The following is a 22,538-nucleotide window of genomic DNA, read 5'->3' as shown; positions in this document are numbered from 1 at the left end:
GAAATCTTAGTCTAGATAACTTGAAAATTCCCTCCTGGAACTTCCCTGAATGATTGCTTGTTCGAGTGTGCTGCTTTATGATGGGACTGATGGAGTCTTATCCATACCTGGGGTCCCAGCAGGTGCCTACCAAAACAGGGCAGTTTTCCTTGCTTGAACACATTGGCTTGGATGTAAACTTGGTGCAATGAGTTGACTCAGCTGGCCTAACTTCACCTACCTGCTAGCAGTATGGTTTCTTTATCACTTTTTCCTATGCTCATTTCTGTTGTCAGTGTCTGCTGTCATTGCAGAGGTCTTCATGGGTCATGTGGAAACATAGCACTGGTGTACTTGCTTTTGAGCTTGATTTTTGCCTAGTGCTACAGAATGTCTCACAAGTTCATGACGTTCTGGGTGAGTCTACTGGCCTTGGACTTGAGAAGTATTGATCAGCAAGGAAGTGGAAAGAGTAAGTTTTAACAAACAAAGCCTTAATTTTAAGTTTTGTTTCCTCATTCCAGTGATGTTGTTTCTGTTACAAGTAATTTCTGAACTGCAGCCAAGCATTTAATAATATCAAGGAAATTCGGGTGGTTTGTCTCTACATAAAAATTTCATCAGTCAAGATCTGAAATTGCACTGGTTTAGTTGAACTGTTTTAACTGTGTGTGTGGATGTGTCTTGGTGCTTTTATGCTCACCAGTTCATATAGTTTGTAACAGGGAAGGCAGTTTGGAATGAAGTAGACCGTCAGGTAAACCAGCTGTGTGCCCACATCCAATTCTAGCAGTTAAGTATGCCAATATCTTAGTTCAATTGTATTGATGTGGGCCATGTAGAAGACAACAGTTTAAATAGGAGGAAGTTTTGTTGGAGACTTTTTTTTTTTACTCAAGCCATTTCATTTTTTCTTGAATAATTCCAAAATGTGAAGGCAGTAGTAAAAAAGTAAAGTAAGCACCACCACCTTTCATAGAGGTATCCTTTTCTCAGTTTCCTTTACTGTCAGAATGTATGTTTTTATCAAAAGATACAATAATAGCATTAAAATAATTTTGAGAAGAGGTTTAAATCAATTTTCTGTTTCAGTCCTGACAAAAAATATCGTCAGAACAAAAATTCTGTTGTAATTTTTTTTTCATATATATGTTTGTAAGCATTTTTGTGTTTATTCAGACTTAGTGAATGGTTTTGGTTGCTTGAGAATTGGGAAAAAAAAAAGATTTTTGTGTCAGGTTTTGAGACTTTTGTTAACAGCTGTAAACACTGAGGAATAAAGTACTGTATTTGAAGTTACTTGCATGACTGTATTTGAAATTACTTGCATCACTGTAGTGTGATTTGGATTCTCTATCTCATAGTGCTCCTGTGTTTGTAAGGAAGAATTCCAGCTGGCGATTTGCAGTAATGATGAAACTTGCTTTTTATGACCATGACCAAAATAGACAAGGCAGATAACAATACAGGAAAATTTCACCAGACAGGACAGATTCCAGATACATCCCAATTGTATTGTCTCATTTGAAAGTGTCGGTGTCCAAAAGAATTGGACAAAAAGCATAGGCCTACATGACTGTTACTACTGTCTTTATGTAAATTAAGGAAATAACTTCTAATTACTTGTGAAACTTTAAATTTTTAACTTCTGTAATTCTGAAATAGAACAGAACTTGTCTCCCCTGTCAGATATTTTGATGTTCAGTACCTCACATAAAAAACGCCTTTAAGATACAGTATTTTGAGTTTTGCTGTAAGGTAAATAGCAAATTTTCAGGCTGCTGTGATGCTGTGTGTGTAATAGCCAGCCTTAGTAGAAAGGTTCTTTGTCATGCTGTTAAATCTATTCAGAATTAGTAGAAGATCGTGCTTTGCAATACTTGGAACATTAGAGTGGCAGAAACAGTGTCTGCAGCGTCTCAACCACTAAAATACTGAAAGAATAATCTGCACAGGCCTAGCTTCCTGAGCATTCTCAATATTCTCAGGTGCAAGAGAGAGTAGAGACTCAGACACTAGGTTAGTCCAGCAGAAGTGTCACAGATAACAGAATCAAGGAAAATGAATTTAGGTTAAGATTTTTCAGATACAAACACAGAGGTAATGTGCAATTTTAATATTTTTTCTATTATAAATATTAAACGAAAATCTTACACTTTTATATATAAATCTTTACAATCTGTACACTTTTTCAATCTTCTTTAATATCATTAAAACAAAAACTTTTCAAGTTGCTGTAGAGAACAGGTACAACAGAATAACAGACTGCTTCTATAATAAAGAGTTCCAAAGGGTAGCTTTGTTATTTTCAGAAGCTACTTTAAATGCGGTTGTCTTTAATTTGAATATTAAAAGTAGCTCTGCCATTTTAACTTTCATATTATTCAGTCTACTTTATCTTTAGAAGATCAGAATTTATACTTAAAAATAAACAGTAGTTGGGGCAGGAGTGTTCATTTTTTCTTCCTTCCCGTACTTACATGAAACACAGCTGAGCCTGGTGAGAGCATAAAAGGTAAGTGCTTTTCATTTTTATTGACAAGATAAATGGTAAGTGGTGTTCAATATCACTGTTTGCTGATAAGACTTAAACAGCATTTGGTAGTTTAACTCTATTTTTTTCCTAGCATAGAGCATTAAGATTAACAGAGATGCATGTGATGTTTGCTCATAGCTTAGTCTGTTTCAGCAGTATCCCACTACAGTCTGTTTTTGCTATTAGCACAAGTCTTTCATGCATCAAAATTGAAGTTCCAAAAGTAATAAGAAGGAACTATCACCAAAACAGAACAAAACAGACAAAAAACATTGTAAAGGGATTTTGGCAAACAAAGAACCCGAAGGTAGTTGAAGAGCTCTCAAGTTTTCCAGGTATCAACCAAGTCATTTGAAGCAGGAAGCTTTCAGCACACATGAAGCACCACTTGTGATGTCAGATGTTCCTGCAAATAGGTGTTGTAAATCATTTAAGCTGTTTGTAGGAACAATAGGATGACAAAGAGAAACATTAACATTTACAAATATGGTCTTAACTCAATTTTAAGCATTAAGCACTAAAAAAACCCCTTAGTACTCTTAACGTAATAATGCTGGTCTTTGGGCCAGCTGTTGACATTAGGTTGTCTACTTTGGAGAGGGAGGGAAGGAAATGAACAAAGTATATATATGTATATACACATACAGAAATTCTATTAGAATCCAGAGTTCAGAGCATAAGCAAGCAGTTACCTGCACAACAGGATTTACCAGTCTTTGTTGCTCTTTTTAGCTATTTTCCAAATACATGAAAATATATTCAGTATTTATCCTGTTTTATTTGTTGCAGAAGTAGACTTTTGTTTGCTAAATGCATATCAGAAGTTCTTGCTGTAGTCCTGCATAGAGGACAAATATCAAGAAGCTTACAGAAAATTGGCAAAGCAAATTTACAAACGTGATCTGAAAGCCATTTCGACTGCTTCACTAATCAAAGTGCAATTACGTGTTAACTGTTAATAATTCAGGTTTAGTGTATGAGGAACAAAAGTTGCACAATCTTCACAGCTGCTATATGCATTTCAATTCTTTACATACCATATTTATTTACAGTAAATAACAAACTCCATTATTACTACTGTCTCCTTCCAGTCATGGAGGTACAAGCACAATCCAAATGCTAAACAAGGACTTAGAACCACTAAACTTCAAAGTAGTTTCCAATGTTGTCTTTTTTTTTTTTTTAAACAATAATTAAACCATTCATATACTTGACAATTAATGACTGTAAACTAGAGATAGAACATACACTTACGCCACTTTGAACACAAAGCACGCATGCTATTATAATGGGTCAACTAAAAATTCAATCTATAATGGAGTTTGTAAAGTAACTTGCAAGTTTTGAAGAGCATTAAGTATAATTTATTAGTAAATATATTAATTTTAACTTTCTGCTGTTTACATGTTTGATGAGAAATGCCTGCTTGATAAATGCAAGTGAGTTTTATACAGCTGTAAGTGTAAGAATTACCTTGAAATGCAAATGCAATTTTAAAATTGACTATTTTGACAAATATACCAGTAACTTGAAAGACTGTTTTGTCATCTTTTGCCAGTACGAACACTTAATAGCATTAAGAAAACTAAGTTAACTCCCTAGCACCTTTTGCTATACAAAATTTATACACATGAGAGCATGGTCATCTTGACTCTTTATCTAAAGTGCATGTGAAAACTGAGAAAGATAATGGAGAAATCCTGGTTAGAGCTTTAAGATGTTAGAAGCTCCGAAATACATTATCTGTTGCACTGGGATTACTATACAGTTTCCCTCATAATATGGCCTTTAAGGTTTTACTCAGATGTTGCAACACTGGTGTCATTTGACATTATAAAAAAAATAATCAACTTTGTCCCATATTTATGGTAAAGGAACAGCAAGCTATCCTTTAAGCTGAATAAGTAGGGCTCATTTCCACAAAAGTGGAAGCAGTGTTCACTCTAAACTCTCAAGTCTTATATATTACCTTAACAAAGGTAAGCATTTGAGCAGCAGGACTACAAAGCTCTGAAGGAGTTTTAAAACATCTGTCAGTTTATCCTAACAAAGCCTAAAGAATCAAGTAATCAAATATCATTAGCTTTACTTATTTTAATATTTTTGCTAAACTTCAGAAATACAAGTCACAGTCCATGTAATGATTTTAATTGTTTTCAGACACAATGAGAAGGAACTCTCTCTCAATGAAATATTTCTGCAGTTTTACTTAAATGCTTAGCTTTATGGACCATGTTTCTACAAACCTGAATTTGGACCAAATCTGACGTGACAGTCTTATGAATAGCTATGTTGTCAGAACACTTGTAGAGTAACGTGTGCTGCCTGCAGCCAACTCACTGTGGAATCCATCATGAACATAAACTTCAGGAACAGTGTTGCTCCTTTTAAAAGCAATCCCAGAAGATTGGATTTTCTTTGTGCAGATGGTGCTAAATTACCTTAAAAAGGTCAAAGGAATTCATTGATACACTTGAAAGTGTATTTCTAATACAGAAGTGTACAGAATAGAGAGCATTTCCATTTAAAATCCTTTGGACTAGCTCTCCAGATCACTTGGTAAAGCAGCTTTGTCACACCTTCAGTCTTTCATTCTTCCATAGGGATCTTCCCCTTTTCTGCTAGGAGCAGTCTCTGTGCTGTAGGTCATCAACTACATGATTTCTTCTCTGGATTGTAAGAGATTCGATTGTTTTATGTGCCTGCTCCAGCTGGATCTTTAAACCTTCATTGTCTGCCTTTAGAATATTTCTTTCCTAGACAAACAAACAAACAAAAAAAAAGAGAATGGGATTTGATTTTAAATCTGTTTCAGGATTGTCTGGTTGTATATTTAGGTTGATTGGCTTAAACATAAGTTGAAGGTGTCTCTTAAAGATAGAAAAGATACTGCATGTAAGCTAGTAACATTAAAAGGATGAGACATTTTAGCTAACAATCAGTTAATGTATTAAGACTTAATCATTTGCAAATCATATATATATGCATATATACACAAAGCTATCTATAAGATGTGTTATCAGTCATTAACAAGAAGTTCCTCTTACAATCCAAAGCAGAGTCTAAATTAAGACATGTTTTAGAAATGTGTCTCTTTACAGTGCTTGATTACATAGTGAGAATCAACACATGCAAGAGATAACAGTAGACACTACAAATTTTGGAGCTTGTACACAGAGCTGATTTACCAGCATTGTAATCCATGAGGAAAGAAATACAGAAAACTTCTCTATGCATTGTTCATAACAGTTGTCTCCAAGGCAGGCTGGGATATTTACATTATTATTTTTTTTAATTTTAAGAAAATGTTAAAGCTTTGAACAGATTTCTAATTCCTTGTTTAGTAATAGCTGATGTGCATCTCACTGTATGCTTTCTGTTTATTCTATATTCTCTGTACTTCTAGGAATTTTTTTTTTTTTTTGACTAACATTGTTGTCTTAAACTTGTAGTAGAAGTCATTTTCTTTAGCCATAAATATTTTTGTTAAGGTAAGTGTTAGACTGGTTTCAATGTAATGCCTTACATAAATAGTATTCTGTCAAAGTTATGTTAAAACACTAATTTAAGTTTCCCAGTCCTGTATTACATGTGCAGAAGGCTGTTCCTTAAAATAACTTATTTTGTGGAGTAACATCCTGTCCTAAGCAATTGGATTACAGTCACATTCTTACTTGTCACTTATAAGGCTACAGGGATGAATGTAACCATAACAAAGGCTTCAAAATATATTCCCTAAGCCCTGTACCACTACTAAAATTTACATTTGAAGTGAAACATCACTGATGCGGTTAAAGCGGCTAAGAATTCATTATACCTCTCATAGATTATTCTGGCAATTATACTGGAGTACAGTGGTAGTGTGACATCTTCCCACTCAGCCACCCCACTCTTACCACTTTACAGTACTGTTGTACAAAGACAATTTTGTTTCACTATGTACATACCTGCTCAAGTTCATGGTATGAGGGTTTATAGCTGTGATGCTCCTTCATTTTCTGGCTGGAGTCCTTGTTTTCCCATTTAACATATGCCTTTTTGCGGCTTAGTAGTGGGCTTGGACATGGGGATGATGGGGTAGGCTGGAGATAAGGATTTTCTGGCATCCTTTCTTTCTTCTCTGTCTGCCTATGAGATACATCACCAACCAGCAGTACAGAATCAGTCTGTGTACCTTTATGAACGACAGCTGGTTTCAGTCTTACTGAGATTTTCTGAGCTGAGGAACCCATCAGCATAATGGTTCGGTCCTTGCTGCCTTCATTGTGTTCCACTACTTCTCCATTAGGAAACGTGAATGGTCCTTCTTCTTGTCCTATAGAACATGCATCATAAATTGAGTCAAGATTTTATCCCAGGAAAGGAGCACAACAGGTACAGTAATTAAATATTATTTTAATGAATAAATAAAACAATATTTGTTCTTTATTTTTACATTAGTAAATGTAAAATTGGTGCCATGGGACATCTTTCAATATCATGTTTCTTGGAACAATGCTGTGCCCTATCTCAGTAGCCTAAATATGGATTATAAAGAGGAAAACACAAGTCTTCTATCACAATCAGAGCATACCTGTCATTAAGCTCAGAGAAAAACCTCTAGCTATTTATATGTTAATAAATTTTATACAGACCATTGATCTTACTGCTTGGGCTGGAGGTCTACTGGTTCTAGTTACTATGTTGGTAAAACTCTGCAATTAAATTAACCAAACCCTAAACAATACTGTACAACTCATCTTTAAAAGAAAAAGAAACAAAACAAAAAATATCTAGATATTTTGATCTTTTTAACATGACCTTTCCTCACCGTGGAGTTGCTCTTTGACCCCTAGTGTGCAGAGGTTTGAAGCAAGAGCAGATGTTGGGCTGCTGTCTGGAACTGAAGTTTTGGGTCTTCTTTTGCACTCTATCACAACCAGGTCTTTGCATTGCTTGTGGCAATTCATTCCACAATCTGTAAACAAAACAAACTTTGCATGATTCAGTGGCTCTGTTGTAGTATTTCAGGTCAGCTCTCACACTGTGTTGCTTCCAAAGGAAGCAGGAAAGTTTCTTTAAGATTCTCTACATGCCTTACCTGAAACATATGCTTAGTAACAACTCAACTGTATCCCCTTGCTATATACACCTCAAACTCCTTTTCAATATAAAAATATCAAATAGCAACATATGGTTGTAACAGTTCTGACTGTAGAAGTTGCAGAGAAAGCAGATACATGCATGAGGTGGAAAACTGCAAAATACTTGTGAATCTGTTATGTTACATGGTTTTCAGAGAATTTGTATTGCACTCATCAGAAGAGAAGGGTCTGTTTATCAACCCTTGGGATTCAGTGAAGGTTTGCAAAAGTTTAGGGCTATCAGTTCCTTCACCTTTGCATTTCTTTTGGAGCATGCCTGTCATCCTATTCTTGTCACCTTCTCCCTGAGAGGCCAGATTAAATAGGTCCATAGACATTGCAATGGATCTTGGAAAAAATCAAGATAGTTTTTTGTTTGGTTGTTTTGCCATTCACCATTGGTTATAGATTAAATTTAACAAAGAATAAAGTATCTTACCTTTGCATCTGTATCCTTGTTTTATGACTCCCCAAAGCTGAAATTGAAACAAACAGAATAATTTATTAACATATGTCTGTGCACATTTGATACCTCTAGATAAAAATATTCACTAAACACTCCACTCACATCTGAAATTTGAGCACCTGCAGAGTACTTTGCTTTCATATCCTTTTAATGGTAAAAATCAAAATATGAACTATCTACACATCTTCAGAGTAAGGTAAACAGAATATTTGTATGCATGTTCCTTAATCACAAACAAAATAGCTTAACTGAGTCTTTAATGAATACATCAGCAGATCTAACAGCTCCCAATGAAGGTGTAAAACTAGAGTGGATGTAGAATTGTGCATCAGCACTCTTGTTTGATCCCAGCTAAGCCAGGTAGTGGTTGGAGTCAGTTTTACTAAACCTTCCTGTGCCAGGCACAGGGCTTGTGTGTACCAGGACATGAGTTCATATAATCATAGAATACCTCAAGTTGAAAGGAACCCACAAGTCCAACGCCTGGCTCTGCACACGACCACCCAAAACTAAAGCCATATTTCTGAGAGCATTTTCCAAACACTTCTTGAACTCCAGTAGGCTCAGATCCATGAATATTTACAGATATACATACATACAAATATTCTCAGTGCCACTTTCCTGGGGAATCTACTCCAGTGCCCAACCACCCTCTGGGTGCAGAACCTTTTCCTAACACCCAGCCTGACCCTCCCCTGTCCCAGCTCCATGCCATTCACTCGGGTCCTGTCACTGTCCCCAGAGAGCAGAGCTCTCTGGATTTGGAAAGTCTTCTCGGAGAGTGACACAGCCAAATACCACAAGGTAGGAGCCATGTTTAAACAAATAATAGCACTGCCAAGAGGGATTTAAAGGGTACATTAAATAGCTACACAGGCAATAGCCTGATGGTTGTAGTTTCACTGGTGTTTTAAGCAGATTCATTTCTGTATGTGACACAAAGTAATTATGAGATAAAAATAGGCATTTTTCTAGACAATATTAACATAGTTTACTAAAAAGTGAACTTACAAATCCAGCACAGTTGTCGCAGAAAGTAGGCCTTAAATAAGTGGTTTCTTGGAAGTTGTGAGCAAACCCAAGTCCTAATTTGGAATAGATTGAGCTAGCCCTCATAAAGTAAGCAGTTATTTCATCCCTGCTAATCAGACCTTCCCTGAAAATAAACAAGAAAAGGTGTTTGTGAGGCACCTCTTTTCTTAAAAACAATAAGGAGAGCTAAACATACCTTCACAATTTATAGTGGCAATACTTTAATTGGCCAAGAACTACAGCGATATCAGTAATTTTGTCAACAATTAACAAAGTCTACAGAAGCTTTTCTACACATTACAATTGCAGCTTGTAAGGATAAATGAACTACTTGTATATGAGGTGCAACCTCAAAACTATTTTAAAACTTTGAAATAACCATGTTTGCATTTTTCCATGCTTTAATGTGTTGAGAGAAATATTTTTAATTTGGCCAAAATAGACATTTACCAATTCTCTCTCTCTCTCTCTTTTTTTTTTTTTTTTTTTTTTTTTTTTTTTACAAACAGGCCATCTTTGGAAAGTTCCTCAGTAGTATATACTGCATATCATTCTAAAAATATTTCTTCTTCTATTATCTCTGTTCTTACGATGCTTTTGTCAGTTATGTTTTCATTTCCATTTGTTGGTGAAGAGGATGATTTTACCATTCTAGTGACAGAAGTAAAAAAAAGGAAACAAACAAAACCACCAACAACAAAACAACAGAATAACACACACAGGACCTACAAAGTTGATAAGCAGAACTAGGTTAAGAGGTTTGTAAGTACTTACCAGTCTTTAGTCATTACACAAAATGAGAATGGAAAACTGGCTGCTATCTTTTCAAATTCTTCCTGAGAAATGTATCCATCCTGATCATGGTCATAATTTTTGAAGACAGACTGTGTAAAATAATAGTAGAATAGTTTACAACATGGACAGAAACTATTGAATTACCACTTCAGAAAGTCTTCACAGTATTCAGAGGATTCCTCTCCCACTTTCCCTCAATATCTATTCAACAGTACAACAGTTTTTTTTAATTGTTTTTCTTGCTTGAGTCTGAAGAAGCATTATGATTTCTTGATTTGTAGGAAGGTATAGATAAACCAACATAAAACAGACTGAGCACTTCACAACACTAGCTCTTATTTCATCAGTCTTTAAGATCATCATTAAGGCACAACTTGTACTAATACACTCAGTTAATGCTGTCAGTGATGCTCTAGCCAAATCCGTGCAGCTGCCTGGGTTATTTGGTCAGTTTAATGTTATGTGAGAAGCAGCTGTATGACAGACCTATTTTCACTTATAGGGTGACATCACTGATTGTGTCTGGCCCTATTTTTTTCCCTGCTTTGTGTCTTTTCATACCTAAACATTGAGACTATAATTGAGGTGTAAGGTAGATAGTCCAACTGTACTTACATCCACCATCCTCTGAACATGTTTGCTGATGGTTTTTGGATCAGGTTTTGGGGCTACTCCTGAGGCCCAGTCTGCAACTACTGGTGGTCTGGAAGGTGTCAAAGGCTACAATAAATTGAATGGAACTTTATTAGTACTATGTTAAAATATTTTCAGTGTAATGCTTCCTCAATTTGTGATGATGAACTGTGTGATACAGGACTGCAGAAATGGCTTATCTGACCCGACATCATACTTTTGATAATTATGTGGTACTTCAGAGCAAGCTTTTCCCTCAACTGTCCAAAACAATGGTTTAAATTCTCACAGTTCACTGGCAACCCTGCAAATTCCCTCTTTTCCATGTTTATAAAACAAGAACAAAAACTGCACTCATAGGTTTGATCATTTGAGTCATGTAAGAATTCTTAACTTAAAAGAACCAATATGGTTTGTCAAGGTTGAGCCTGATGTCTCTATAAAAGTAACTGCATTTTTGTTTGTACTGTGAAAACCAACATTGGTGTTGTCTCACATATGCTCTCATTTATGCTTCATCATCATCCTATTCAACCATCAAACTATTTATGCTTTAACAGATTTTGCTCAGTCTATGAAGTTTATGCTAAGCCAAAAACATATAAAATAAAATGAATGCAAGGGATAAAATTTAATTGCTCAAAATTTGTTTTGTTAAGAATCTGGAAAGGCTCTTACTGCCGCTCGGTGACTTCTTGGCTCTCGTGCATATGAAAGCTCATAAATTTCATCTTCTGTGTAGTACAGATCAAGGGACAGCTGAAAACAAACACAATATTAGTTTAATCCCAAAGCATTTGCTGCTACTTGATTCATTTCTTCCTGGCACACATTAGTATATTATGGTGGGCTATTTTTTAATTTAGGTTGCACCACAGGAAAAAAATGCATTTGAGCTGTGTAGGCGTTGACCATGATTTGAAATAGGCACATTTCTATATTCCAGTATGTTGCTGCTGTTATCTGGAAATCTGTAACATTACACAGCTACAGCCACTAACAGGCAAGTGACTGAAGGCATAACTAGCTGTGTGTTAATAAGTAACCTGAAAAAAAAAACTGTTACTCCCATGATATACAGATAGTCTACCATGCAGCTAAGCACAATTCCAATGAAACTGTCTGTCAACCATAATTCTCAGAAAATTCTCGTTTCAACATGTCAGGGGACCACACTGAACCAACGAGTATATGACGAGGATAAAAGATGGACTCTCATATGTTTAGTGAGAACTTAGCTGTCAACTGCAGTTATGTAAAACAAGAAACTTTACACCTGGATAAATAAAGGAATTTGAAAAAGTTATCAAATTTATCTCTTTGCTTATGGGTGTGCCCCAGAAAATGGTATAGCAAATAATTGGAAACAATTTCAAGTTAAGTTTTTAAGACTGGCAACATGACGCTTTTTGACTGTATGAAAATATTCACATTAGAAATGTGAAGCAAGTCTGAAGAAAATATAATGTTGAAATACTCTCTCCGTAACAAAATTAGTTTCAAGTTATCCTAGTATATCAATCCAGATGGTGACACTCACATATATATAAAATAAGAAACCAATATACTGCGGAATGCAAATAACACATCAGACCAAAGCTGAATAATGTGGCTTAAATTTTATATGTGCAACAACTTTCTTGTGAATGACTAAAAGATTGCTGTTGTAGTAAAAGTAGTGAATAATTTTTGATTCCTGGGGAAATATTAAAGTACTTTCTAACACTCAAAAACTAGTGCAAATGTCAAGATATTTCTATTAATTATTGATTCATGTATGTAATCACTACTACCTCTTCAAACTGATTTGGCTGTTGTTAGGAACACATAGGAGAAAGAGTGTTGAGAGAAAAAAAAAAAAAAAAAGGGAACAAACAAGAAAATCATACAGCCTGGAATATTAGCAGTTGAGAAACTCCTGCTTTGAAATGAAGAAGTATTTCTTTTATGTTATGTCCTGTAATATATAGTTACATGAACTTGTGGCCAAAGTTCTACAAGCTTGTAATAGGCACTTTTATAAAATGTTAGTGAAAAAGATCTACTTCTAATCATTTGAGACAAAGCATTTAAAACATTTTACAGGAAGAAATTCACCACTTTATGTAGCTGTATGAGAAGTACTGAATAGCCTGTTTCAGGCCCTGGGCACAAGACCTTACACAAGTGTTCCCAGAGAGGACAAATAACCTTAAGCACATGAACATTCTAACTATCAGGTTTTCCTGAAACAGGGCATATAACCAGAAAGAGTCAGCAGGCTATCTAGCTTTTCCAATCTGTGAGACTTGTTAGGGCCAAACAAAACTGAGAAACAAGAAAGTATTAATTTTGTTCGTAACATGTACTGACTAGAGATTACTAGAAGCACAATACAACTACACTTGACTGATCTTTATGTCAAACAGTTTTATTAGTATCAGAAGAAACTTGGCTAGAAGTGTGGTATGTTTAACCCTACACATCTTGAGGAACCCCTTTTATGTGCAGGTTTATATGTTCAACACGAGCAAGCATTATATGCAATCTTCTGCCTCCAAGGTGCACCCTAAGGAAGCTTTCCACCTTTTTCCCTATTTAGGCTTAATCAGCAGAGGAGTCAGGGTGCTTCCGTAGGGAAAGTACACACAGAATGTATGGTACCATAGTGAAATGTAAATAAACGTTTCCTTTCCTTATGTAAGTAATTGGGAGCAAATTTCAATAAACTTTAAAATAATAGTGTTCATGAGGCACCTCTACCCTTGCTGCCAGGTAAACTAACTTTTTCTCCTCTTCTGTTATTTTACACTTCTTTAAGGAAAAAAAAAAAAAAAAAAAAAAAAAAAAAAGTCTTAACAGTGTTATAATTAATGGAATTCTCTACTTAGTTTAATTTGAGAGGTACTTGAAAATCATTTTTTAAACAGAGGTATTTATCTCATCCAATAGACTTACTGTAAGCAAATGAACAAGGTCCATATTAGCCTCCAGGGGAAGTGGCATTTCCTGGAGTTGTATCAGCTCATTTATGTGGTTATACAGAGAGTACAGTTTGTATATGTTAATTTTCTTGTCTTCTAAGTAGTCTGGCATGGCCTCATGAAGTGATATCAAGTCTTTCAGGTGAACCCCAAGGATTGGGATCTTAAAGTTAGTGCACTCATTATAGGCACGTCGATAACTGTCATAGTTTTTGTAAGACGAAAGCAATTCTGTCATTTCATTAAACACCTAAAAAGAAGAGAACACAAATAATCAAAAGTGGTTCCTCCTTCTGTTCTGGGCATATATCACAAGAATTTTCCATATTCTTAAGTGGTTTGCTCACTGTGACTCTCAACATTGATTTAAAAATGTAAGGCTCCAAATGAAATCTAGTTATTTACCTTGTTTAAATTAATAATACATCTTATGTGCCTCATTTATAATGCCTTCCTACATTCCCTATTAAGTCAATTAAAAGAAAGAATCTTCTCAAATCAAGGGAATGCTTCTGCAGATAAAGCAGCTGTCACGTCTCTGACCTTCCTAAAATCAAGCATCCTCACCTTACAATGTGGAATGTAATTCTCCAACTTCCAGGTCACCAGCTGGAATGGACTGGCAGAGAAACCTTACACTGTGCTGTGATTCTATCACAACATGACCAGAACTCTTGCAGTTCAAAGTGGCACATCTGTGTCACTTTAAGAAGACTTTCTTCCTTGATAAGGATGGTAAATATATCATAACTTGTTGCAAAGACCAAACAAATCTTATGTCTAGCAATATAAACACCTTCCTTGCTTATAACTGTACAGGCACAAAACTGACTTTTAATGTTATAAAGTCACTGGAGCATTTATTTTATTTGTTTAGTTGGTTGGTTTGGGTTTTTTTTTTGGTTGGTTGGTTGGCTTTTTTGTGGAAGTTCCTGTCTAACCACTTGATTTTTAACCTTCACAAGTTAATCTTTTTAGTTAAAATTTAATTACTTTAGTAGTGTAAAGTTTATTTAATTACCAACCTTAATTTACTTAGTTTTTATTAGTGCTTATATACAATTTCTTGATGCAAAAAGTTACTTAAATCATAGGCACGTGCAGTACACTCCTCACAACGAGGAAATTTGTAAAACAACATGCTTCTAAAATAAGCTTGCTAAACTGGATCTATAGATCCTGAGATCTGCACCAGTGGGAAGTCATTTCAGTTCTATACTCCAGATATGCACTGTTCATTAAAGCTGTTTAAATATACCGTGATCAAAACAAATTCTTTAGATAACTTTATGAAACCTTTCAGGACACAAATAAGATAAAATAAAGTGTATTAGTCTCTTAAGACCAAGTGACTAAAGCCATTTCATAAAACCAAACCAAAACAAACAAGCAAAAAATCTTCACAGTTTTAGTAGCTGGAATCACAGCAAAAATATGTCCATTCTACAACTCACATGAATTAAAATGAATATATCAACTAATTCCCAATGTTACACTGTATTACAATATATGTGTCTTGGAGTTAAGTTTGTTCAAGTCTCAAATAGATAAAATCTGTCATAGGGAAAGATCAGATGAACAAAACTGGTCTTTTCAGGTTTAAAGTGCAAATGTCTGTGCTAGCATTTTATAGACTCAGGCTGGTGAGTGTTGCTATGGATAGCAAAGTTTTGTTCTCAAATATTCTAGGATCTAATTGTCTGCATTTGTATTTGAACGCTATTCTGTGCTACTCCATGTAAATGAAAATGCATCTTCTCAAACTCAAACAAAAAAAATTGAGAAAGCTCTACAAATCTCTAAGAGAGGGTTGAAAGCATAGGACGAACTGGTGTTTGTAAAGATGAAATGACAACCAAAAAAAAAAAAAAAAAAAAAAGAACAGAGAGAACAGAGGGAGTCTCCCTTTTTCTTTTCCTTTTTTTTTTTCTCCTCTTTCTATCTGTCAGATTTAACAAAGTAAGCTTGTTTTTTTGCATGTGCGCGTAGGCAATGACAAAAAAAAACCTTAAAGGTATCTCATTTATAAATCAATACCAACCTTAGTTACATCATGAGGAACACATGAGCTTGTTTCCTTGAGTCTGGAAATGGAACTGTGACAGAGACCTCCTATCACTGCCATTAATGTATTGAAATTCTGCAACTGGTGAAGCTTCTGTGTTGACATAAAAACAGTCAGTATTTATTATTTAAAGGGTGAAATTGTTCTACATGAATACCCAAATTCTACATTTCCTCTATTGTTCAGGGACAAGTTTAATATTGTTCTTACAAGTTTTGTCCCATAATCCATAGCAGTTCATACAGTAGAAAGATAAGCAGTTTCAGCTTCAGATCTCACCAGCTGATTGAAAAGGAATTCTAGTTTGTTGGTGCAGTTTCTTCAGAATAGATATGAGAAAGCCATAGTGCCATTGAAGATAATGTAACTGAATACGTGGTATGAACTCACACATATGTACACTGTATATATGAATCAGAAGACCACTGCCACCACCTCTTTCCTAGCTGACCCCCAACTAGTAGCGTGGGAAGAGCATCTAAAGGGCTGTTACAGAGAAAGACAAAATAAATAACTGTAGTTATTTATTTATGTAGGGTTTATGTGGCAAGGTTTTGGTAGCAGGGGGTCATAGGGATGGTTTCTGTGAGAAGGATCTAGAAGCTGCCCCATGTTTGGTAAGGGCCCCACTGCTGACCAGAGCCAAGCTAATAAGCAATGTTGCTTTGCGCCTCTGTGAGAGCATATTTAAGACAGGGATAAAAACGCAGCACCACACAGCAGCTGGGAGACTGAGAGGAGTGAGGAACAGACTTGCAGGCACCAAGGTCAGTGAAGAAGGAGGGGGAGAGGTGCTCCAGGCACTGGAGCAGAAGTCCCCTGCAGCCTGTGGTGGGGATCATGGTGAAGCAGGCTGTCCCCCTGCAGCCCATGGAGTACCACAGTGGAGCAGGGTTCCACGCTGCAGCCCGTGGAGTAGACCACAGTGGAGCAGGTGGACCTGCACTGATGGGAGGCTGTCGCCTGTGGAAGACCCCTGCCGGAGCAGATTCCGGGCCGGACCTGTAGCCTGTGGAGAGGAGACCACACAGGAGCAGGTGACCTGGCAGGAGCTGCTGCCCGTAGGGGAGCCAGGTTGGAGCAATTTGCTCCTGAGGGATAGATCCTGTGGTACAGACCCATATCTGGAGCAGTTCTGGAAGAGCTGCTGCCGGTGGGAAGCCCACGCTGGATCAGTTCATCAAGGACTGCATCCTGTGGGAGGGACCCCACAGCACAGAGGATGAGAGTGACTGAGAAGGAGCGGCAGAGAAGAAGCGCTGTAGACTGACCATAACCCCCATTCCCGCGTTCTCCTGCGCCGCTTGGGGGGGGGGGGAGGAGGTGGAAGATGGTGAATGGGGGGGGGAGGTGCTTTTGGTTTCTTTCCTTTGTTTCTCACTTCTCTAGCTTGTTAGTAATAAGCAATAAATCTTACTTTCTCCCTATGCCGAGTCTGTTTTGCCTGTTACAATAATTACTGTGTGATCTCCTTGTCCTTATCTCAACCTTTGAGCCCTTTTCATCGTATTGTCTCCCCATTCCTCTTTGAGGAGGTCCCCCTCCTCAAAGTGAGAGAGAGGTTGTGGTGGAGCTCAGCTGCCCACTCGAGCGGAACCACCACAATAACACGTGTCAAAATTTAACTGACCTGTGCAACATGAATGAACTTGATGAACACTTCAGCTCGAAGCTGTGGTGTTGGTCTACTGAGAACCATTAGCTGCACCCACTGAGAGATACCATTGCAAAGAGCAATTGATCTTTCCATCGTTGGATTCTCCTTCACACAACTATTCACAATGTAGTTTTGATAATCTGAGAACTTAAAAGAAAAAAAAAAGTATATTAAAATTCATCTTCCATTTCATACACCTTGTGATCTGTTTGCAAATAAAGGTGCGCTTTACAAGTTAAATACTGAAGAACAAGATCTATCTTGCACTTTAAATATCCATAAGACTCTACTTTGTCAAAGCTATGTTCAACTTTCTTTAAAGCAGACTTGCAGTAATTAACTGCAGAATGCAGAAATTAACTGAAAGCATCTTTTCTTGATGATTTGTATCACATCACTTGCATCATGTATATCCCACAAGCTTTGACTCTTATAAACCCTAGGATGAGCAAAGTTGGGGTTTTCCTCTCCAGTGGCTCCACAGATTGGTACATTACATTTAACTAACATTTGCCATAGAAACCTAGATTCAATCAATCTAGTAATTCAGTAATGGTTTATGTTCAAATTATGTATCTACATCACACTTCTGAATTAAGCTGTACAAAAACAAAGAAGCAAGTTCAATCATATTTATATAAAACTGTGATTAAACCCATTAAGAAATAAGAAAGGCTATGGACTCCTTAATATTTTGATATGGGTTGTGAGATTGTTGTCTTTTACCAAAATGATCCAAAATTGTTTAGGGGACAAACAGTTTAAACATTCTTTGAAGCCATTCTTCCCATTAAGATTAAAAAGAAGCAATCATTTGTTTTTGTTGATGCAACATTTATCTGTTCTCTTGATATATCCATTAACAGGAATGCACAGAAATGTAACTAATCAGAAGATTTGACAGGAGATATATATACTCATTCTTTACTATGGGTACTAATACTGACATCTTACCAAAAACTTTTGTAGCCATAGTAGATATGTATTCCTTTCTTAATGTCAGAGAAATACATGTATATACTGAATGGCACTGATCCTTAAGGAAAGGTCATAAATTGTAATACTGCTATGTTTCTTGCCCATTCTCTCTGTGTTTTTAACTTTGTTTCCCCCCACCCATTTAATGAGAACTATTAATACTAAAAAGCAGAGACAACAGCAGACACCTGGATTCATCTTATGAAATTAAAAATGGAAGAAATACTATGAGTAATAAGTAGAGCTCTCTCTAAGATTTCATAGCATGCACTTACAGTTATTGTTTGAATGGTGAACCATAGCCAGATTTGGCTGGATGTTGAAATTTAAGCAACCACTCTCTACTGATAATTAATTTTTCAACATCTGACTACATAATTATCAACTTTGTAGCAGTTTCAGTGCAATTATAAATCAGTTTGATTAATTTATATTTTGTTGTCACCAGCTCTCTCCTTCAGAAAATGATTTTTTTTTTTTTTTTTAATGCTGAACAAGTTTATATTTAATACTACTTAAAGGCTCAAGATAGCTGTAAAAGAACTGTAAGCGGCATATACTGTAAAGAAGTTCAGGTACTTAAATAATGCAAGGGTCTGGTATTGTAATGACTAATTAAAGAGCCTCAACATTAAAGCAGGTTCTTATAAGAGAGCATAGGATCCTTGTATTTTATAGCTATGCATTAAAATGATTTCCAAGTGCAAGCATACCTGCAGTCATTACTTTGTGAACACCACTCCCTGCATTTTTTGCTGCAAGATACAAGGTGTCTCCTGGAAGATTTTGCTATGTGCTGTATATGTGTAGGGGATCAAGTATTCCTTTCTCATTTTCAAATGACTGAGTCTATAAGTAGTTATGCCAATGACTGATAACATAACAGGCCATTTGCAGTCTCGTTCCTGCTATATTCTGCCCTGTTAGAAAAGGATTCTGTGGCTTAGCATATTGTGAATACATTCTGCAAAGAGTTAATGATTAAAGCTATTTCTTAATTACACACTTTTTTCCTGATCTGAGGTTTCAGTAAACTCAATTTATACCAAAATGCATGCAGGTATGTAACTGTAATTTGGAGTACTATGACAAATCCAAGACTCTGACAGCAATCATACTTGCTATGCTCATTAATCACTAATTATTTTATGTCTGCACAAAGCCTTGAAAGCATTAAGACTTGTATAAGCTTTAAGTATTAGTACTGCCTACAGGCAGCATGTCTATGCATGACTTTGGTTGTACAGCTGTTTGAATTTAGCACAATACTTGAAGAGTCACGTGCAGTCAGCTCAAAATAAACTACACATAAACTACACTAACACATGACTGAAATTTGCAATCTACTGAGAGCCACCTTCCTTACTAGACCTCATTTTCAAATTCTGCTATTTTGAGAAAAAAAGGCAAGCACAGTCCAGTTACTCCTTATGCAGAAAAGCCCTTAGCCACTGTATGAGAATGATGCATTGTTTCCTACTTTCCTATTGCCACAGGAAATTAACACTCTGGGAGCTTTCCAAGTTTCCTTCATACCTTTTCAGCTTGACTGATGATTTGAGTCAAAGGATGATGTTTGTTTCTGTGCCCAATTATACCACTTGTTCTAATAGGGACAGATTGTTTGGAAGAAGATTGTTTATTCCTCTTCCTTCCAATGGACCCTGCCCTGACTCTCTTGCATAGCTACCATAGCTACTTAAAAGCTTCTACTCTCCCTCCCCCCCCCCCCCCCCCCAACTGTAGGGAAAAGAAAGGTACTCAGAATAAGTATCACTGGCCAATTCAATTCCAGTAAGACAAGAAGGGCCTGGACACAGACATAGGCATATATTTGTCCATACATATAATTGTTAGCATAAAATTGAAAAAATTTCAACTCATGACACTAACACTCTCTCAACAACAGTTGGATTTGGTCCATGCATATATCTGTATGGATATGGACAGCACAGACCAAGGAATATTCTTAACACACAGCATGCATCAGTATCCTTCTCTAGAAGACATGATAGTTTAGCCCTGCAGATGCAAGTTGAGCTGTAATCAGTCTGCTTGATTTCAGGGCCAGGGAACTTAACTACTTCATTTTGTTGTACTGATACACAGATAACAGTTTTCTCAGCTGGTTCTGTAATTGACCTCGACGTTACTAGCCCTCCAGCAAAACTGTTTTACTTGCACTGCAGGGTTAATCTTGTAATACTATTCCTCTCACATCTTTTCTACATCATTCCTGCTTTTGTTTTAAAATATGAAACAAAATAAATTACTTACTGATATTCTTCTGAAAGACTTAAATTCCAGATAGGTAAGGTGGTCTGACAGCTCCTCTGGCTCAAGGTGATCAAAAAGAAGTGAAACTTTCCGTTTCTTGCTGGTGTTAGCCTTTACACGCTGTGTCAGCTTTCTAGACCAGTCCCTGGAATTTCTTTTAGAGAAATTTTAAAAACAGAATTACCCCGAGTTATCTTCTGAAGATAATTTCTTTTCTTCTCTTTATAATACAAAATTTACATTGTTTTCATGTTTTACTGCATTAAAAAGTTGATTACCTGAATTTCTAAACAGCAAGCTTCTGTCACATATTACAGATTATATAAGAATACATTAGTATTACATTAATGAAGCACATAAGTACAGTACAACTATATTACTAAACAAAACAAGATCATATACTGCACTTTCCAAACTGCTGTCCTAACTTTGGCTTTATGGAACGTGTACAGTGTTCTTCGATTTATTAGGTCTTAACATATTTCATTGACCTGCATCTGAATAAGAATTATTCCTCCTATGATAGTTGTCTTCAGAGTAACAAAATTTACTTGAGTATGAAAAACTAAATATCATCTTTCATAAACAGATATAAAGTGCATGCCAAGTTCTACTTTGTGTTTGCCTGTGTATTTCCAAAGTACGAATTTATAGTTAGGCAGTTCCACAGTTATCTTACCCTAACATAACAAGGAAGGTTCCCTTCCCAAGACAGAACTATGCTGTAGAGTTTTATGTACAGATGTAGGGTTTGTTCATGACAGTATAAGTCATCCTACAGCTAGAAATCACACAAAATAAAGAGTCTGACAATGCAATAAACTGTATCTTCTATCTTACCTTTGGCTTTAAAATGCAAACACATTTTACCTCCTTTATTACCCAATTAAAGTTTACTTTCCTTTTTCATCAACTGAGTCAGTAAGACCTTCCAAAACCATTAGGCCTCTACAAATTTTCTAAGTTCCCTGGATAGAATAAAATTTATCTGGTACAGAGCACAGTCTACACAACAGTTCAACTGAACGTCAGCCATTCTTGAAAGGCATTCTATTCTTCTATGTAATATATATTTTGACTATAATAAGGTATACATTCTTCTAGGATAAATAACAGTCAACTTATCTTATTACAGACTAAACCTAACCCACTGTAGGATCATGACCCTGTTGTACTGGAAAGATATTATATTTGAATAAAGGAAATTCAGAACAAAAGCTTGTTTTCTAAGCATACTGAAACTTCTGCACTCACATTTGAGTTGTGTCAATTAGACGACAGTGTAACTCCTCACCATTAGCTTTAACCAGTTCTTGAAATTCCTCCATAGTTGCGGATAGTTTAGAGTCCATTTTGAACATAACCCAAAACTCTGTAATCCAATATCTATTGTATGGTGAAAAAACAGAAATACAAAAATAAAGATGTTGCTTTACCATGAGTAAGGCTGAAACTTAGATAGTTGCTATAGATGCTCCAGTTTATCATTTGTTTTTGATCAACTTTTTGATCAACTTCAGGGGATAAACCATGCTTTTAAATGCTTCTGCTTTATTCTATCAGAAATCAAATATTCAAGGTTAAAAAAGAAGCTACTTATTTCTGTATATAGAAATTCTGTATAAAACTATAGTACATTTTTGAATGGAATTCAGTAATTCAATATTAAATCTTCTGTTTTCACATTAAATTTAGATAATATGCATGCTGATTATTTTCTTCATGATCTCACAAATATCTTCTATATTCCTTTAGAACTTGAAATAATTCAGTCTGAAAACACACTGTGCTAGTCAGAATTTTAACTATTAACTGAAGAAAAATTTACTATTTAAATTTATTTGTTTGGTGGTGCACCAAATATCTTCTGAGAACTACACTTTTCTGTGTTGGGCATTCAAAATGTTTCTGTCATGTATTTTATATTTCAGTTCCCATATGTGAATTGTCACCCATTGTGGTAAGTTGAACCTGGTCAGCAACTAAACAGCGACCCAGTCACTCACTCATTCCTCCCTCCTGCAGCAGGACCGG

The 22,538-nt window shown here is 36.0% G+C and overlaps 1 protein-coding gene across 2 annotated transcripts in view; it reads right to left on the bottom strand.

Moving 5' to 3' along the window:
• Positions 1–2,161: 2,161 nt before the first annotated feature.
• RASGRP1 (RAS guanyl releasing protein 1) overlaps positions 2,162–22,538 on the bottom strand; it is a 42,536-nt gene continuing 22,159 nt past the window's right edge. For both annotated transcript variants that reach the window (XM_032189310.1, XM_032189311.1), the window contains exons 5-17: positions 21,759–21,890; positions 20,505–20,658; positions 17,223–17,396; positions 15,569–15,685; positions 13,502–13,777; positions 11,243–11,323; positions 10,547–10,651; positions 9,911–10,020; positions 9,116–9,260; positions 8,078–8,114; positions 7,326–7,472; positions 6,463–6,830; positions 2,162–5,271 (exon numbers count right to left, since the gene is read on the bottom strand). In XM_032189310.1, the coding sequence (XP_032045201.1) occupies positions 5,137–5,271; positions 6,463–6,830; positions 7,326–7,472; positions 8,078–8,114; positions 9,116–9,260; positions 9,911–10,020; positions 10,547–10,651; positions 11,243–11,323; positions 13,502–13,777; positions 15,569–15,685; positions 17,223–17,396; positions 20,505–20,658; positions 21,759–21,890 (1,981 nt within the window). In that variant the 3' untranslated portion in view covers positions 2,162–5,136. The remainder of the gene's footprint in view (positions 5,272–6,462; positions 6,831–7,325; positions 7,473–8,077; positions 8,115–9,115; positions 9,261–9,910; positions 10,021–10,546; positions 10,652–11,242; positions 11,324–13,501; positions 13,778–15,568; positions 15,686–17,222; positions 17,397–20,504; positions 20,659–21,758; positions 21,891–22,538) is intronic.

This window comes from Aythya fuligula, chromosome 5 (assembly GCF_009819795.1).
Source record: "Aythya fuligula isolate bAytFul2 chromosome 5, bAytFul2.pri, whole genome shotgun sequence".
Classification (NCBI taxonomy): Eukaryota; Metazoa; Chordata; class Aves; order Anseriformes; family Anatidae; genus Aythya; species Aythya fuligula.
This window is presented reverse-complemented; position numbering and strand designations above follow the sequence as displayed.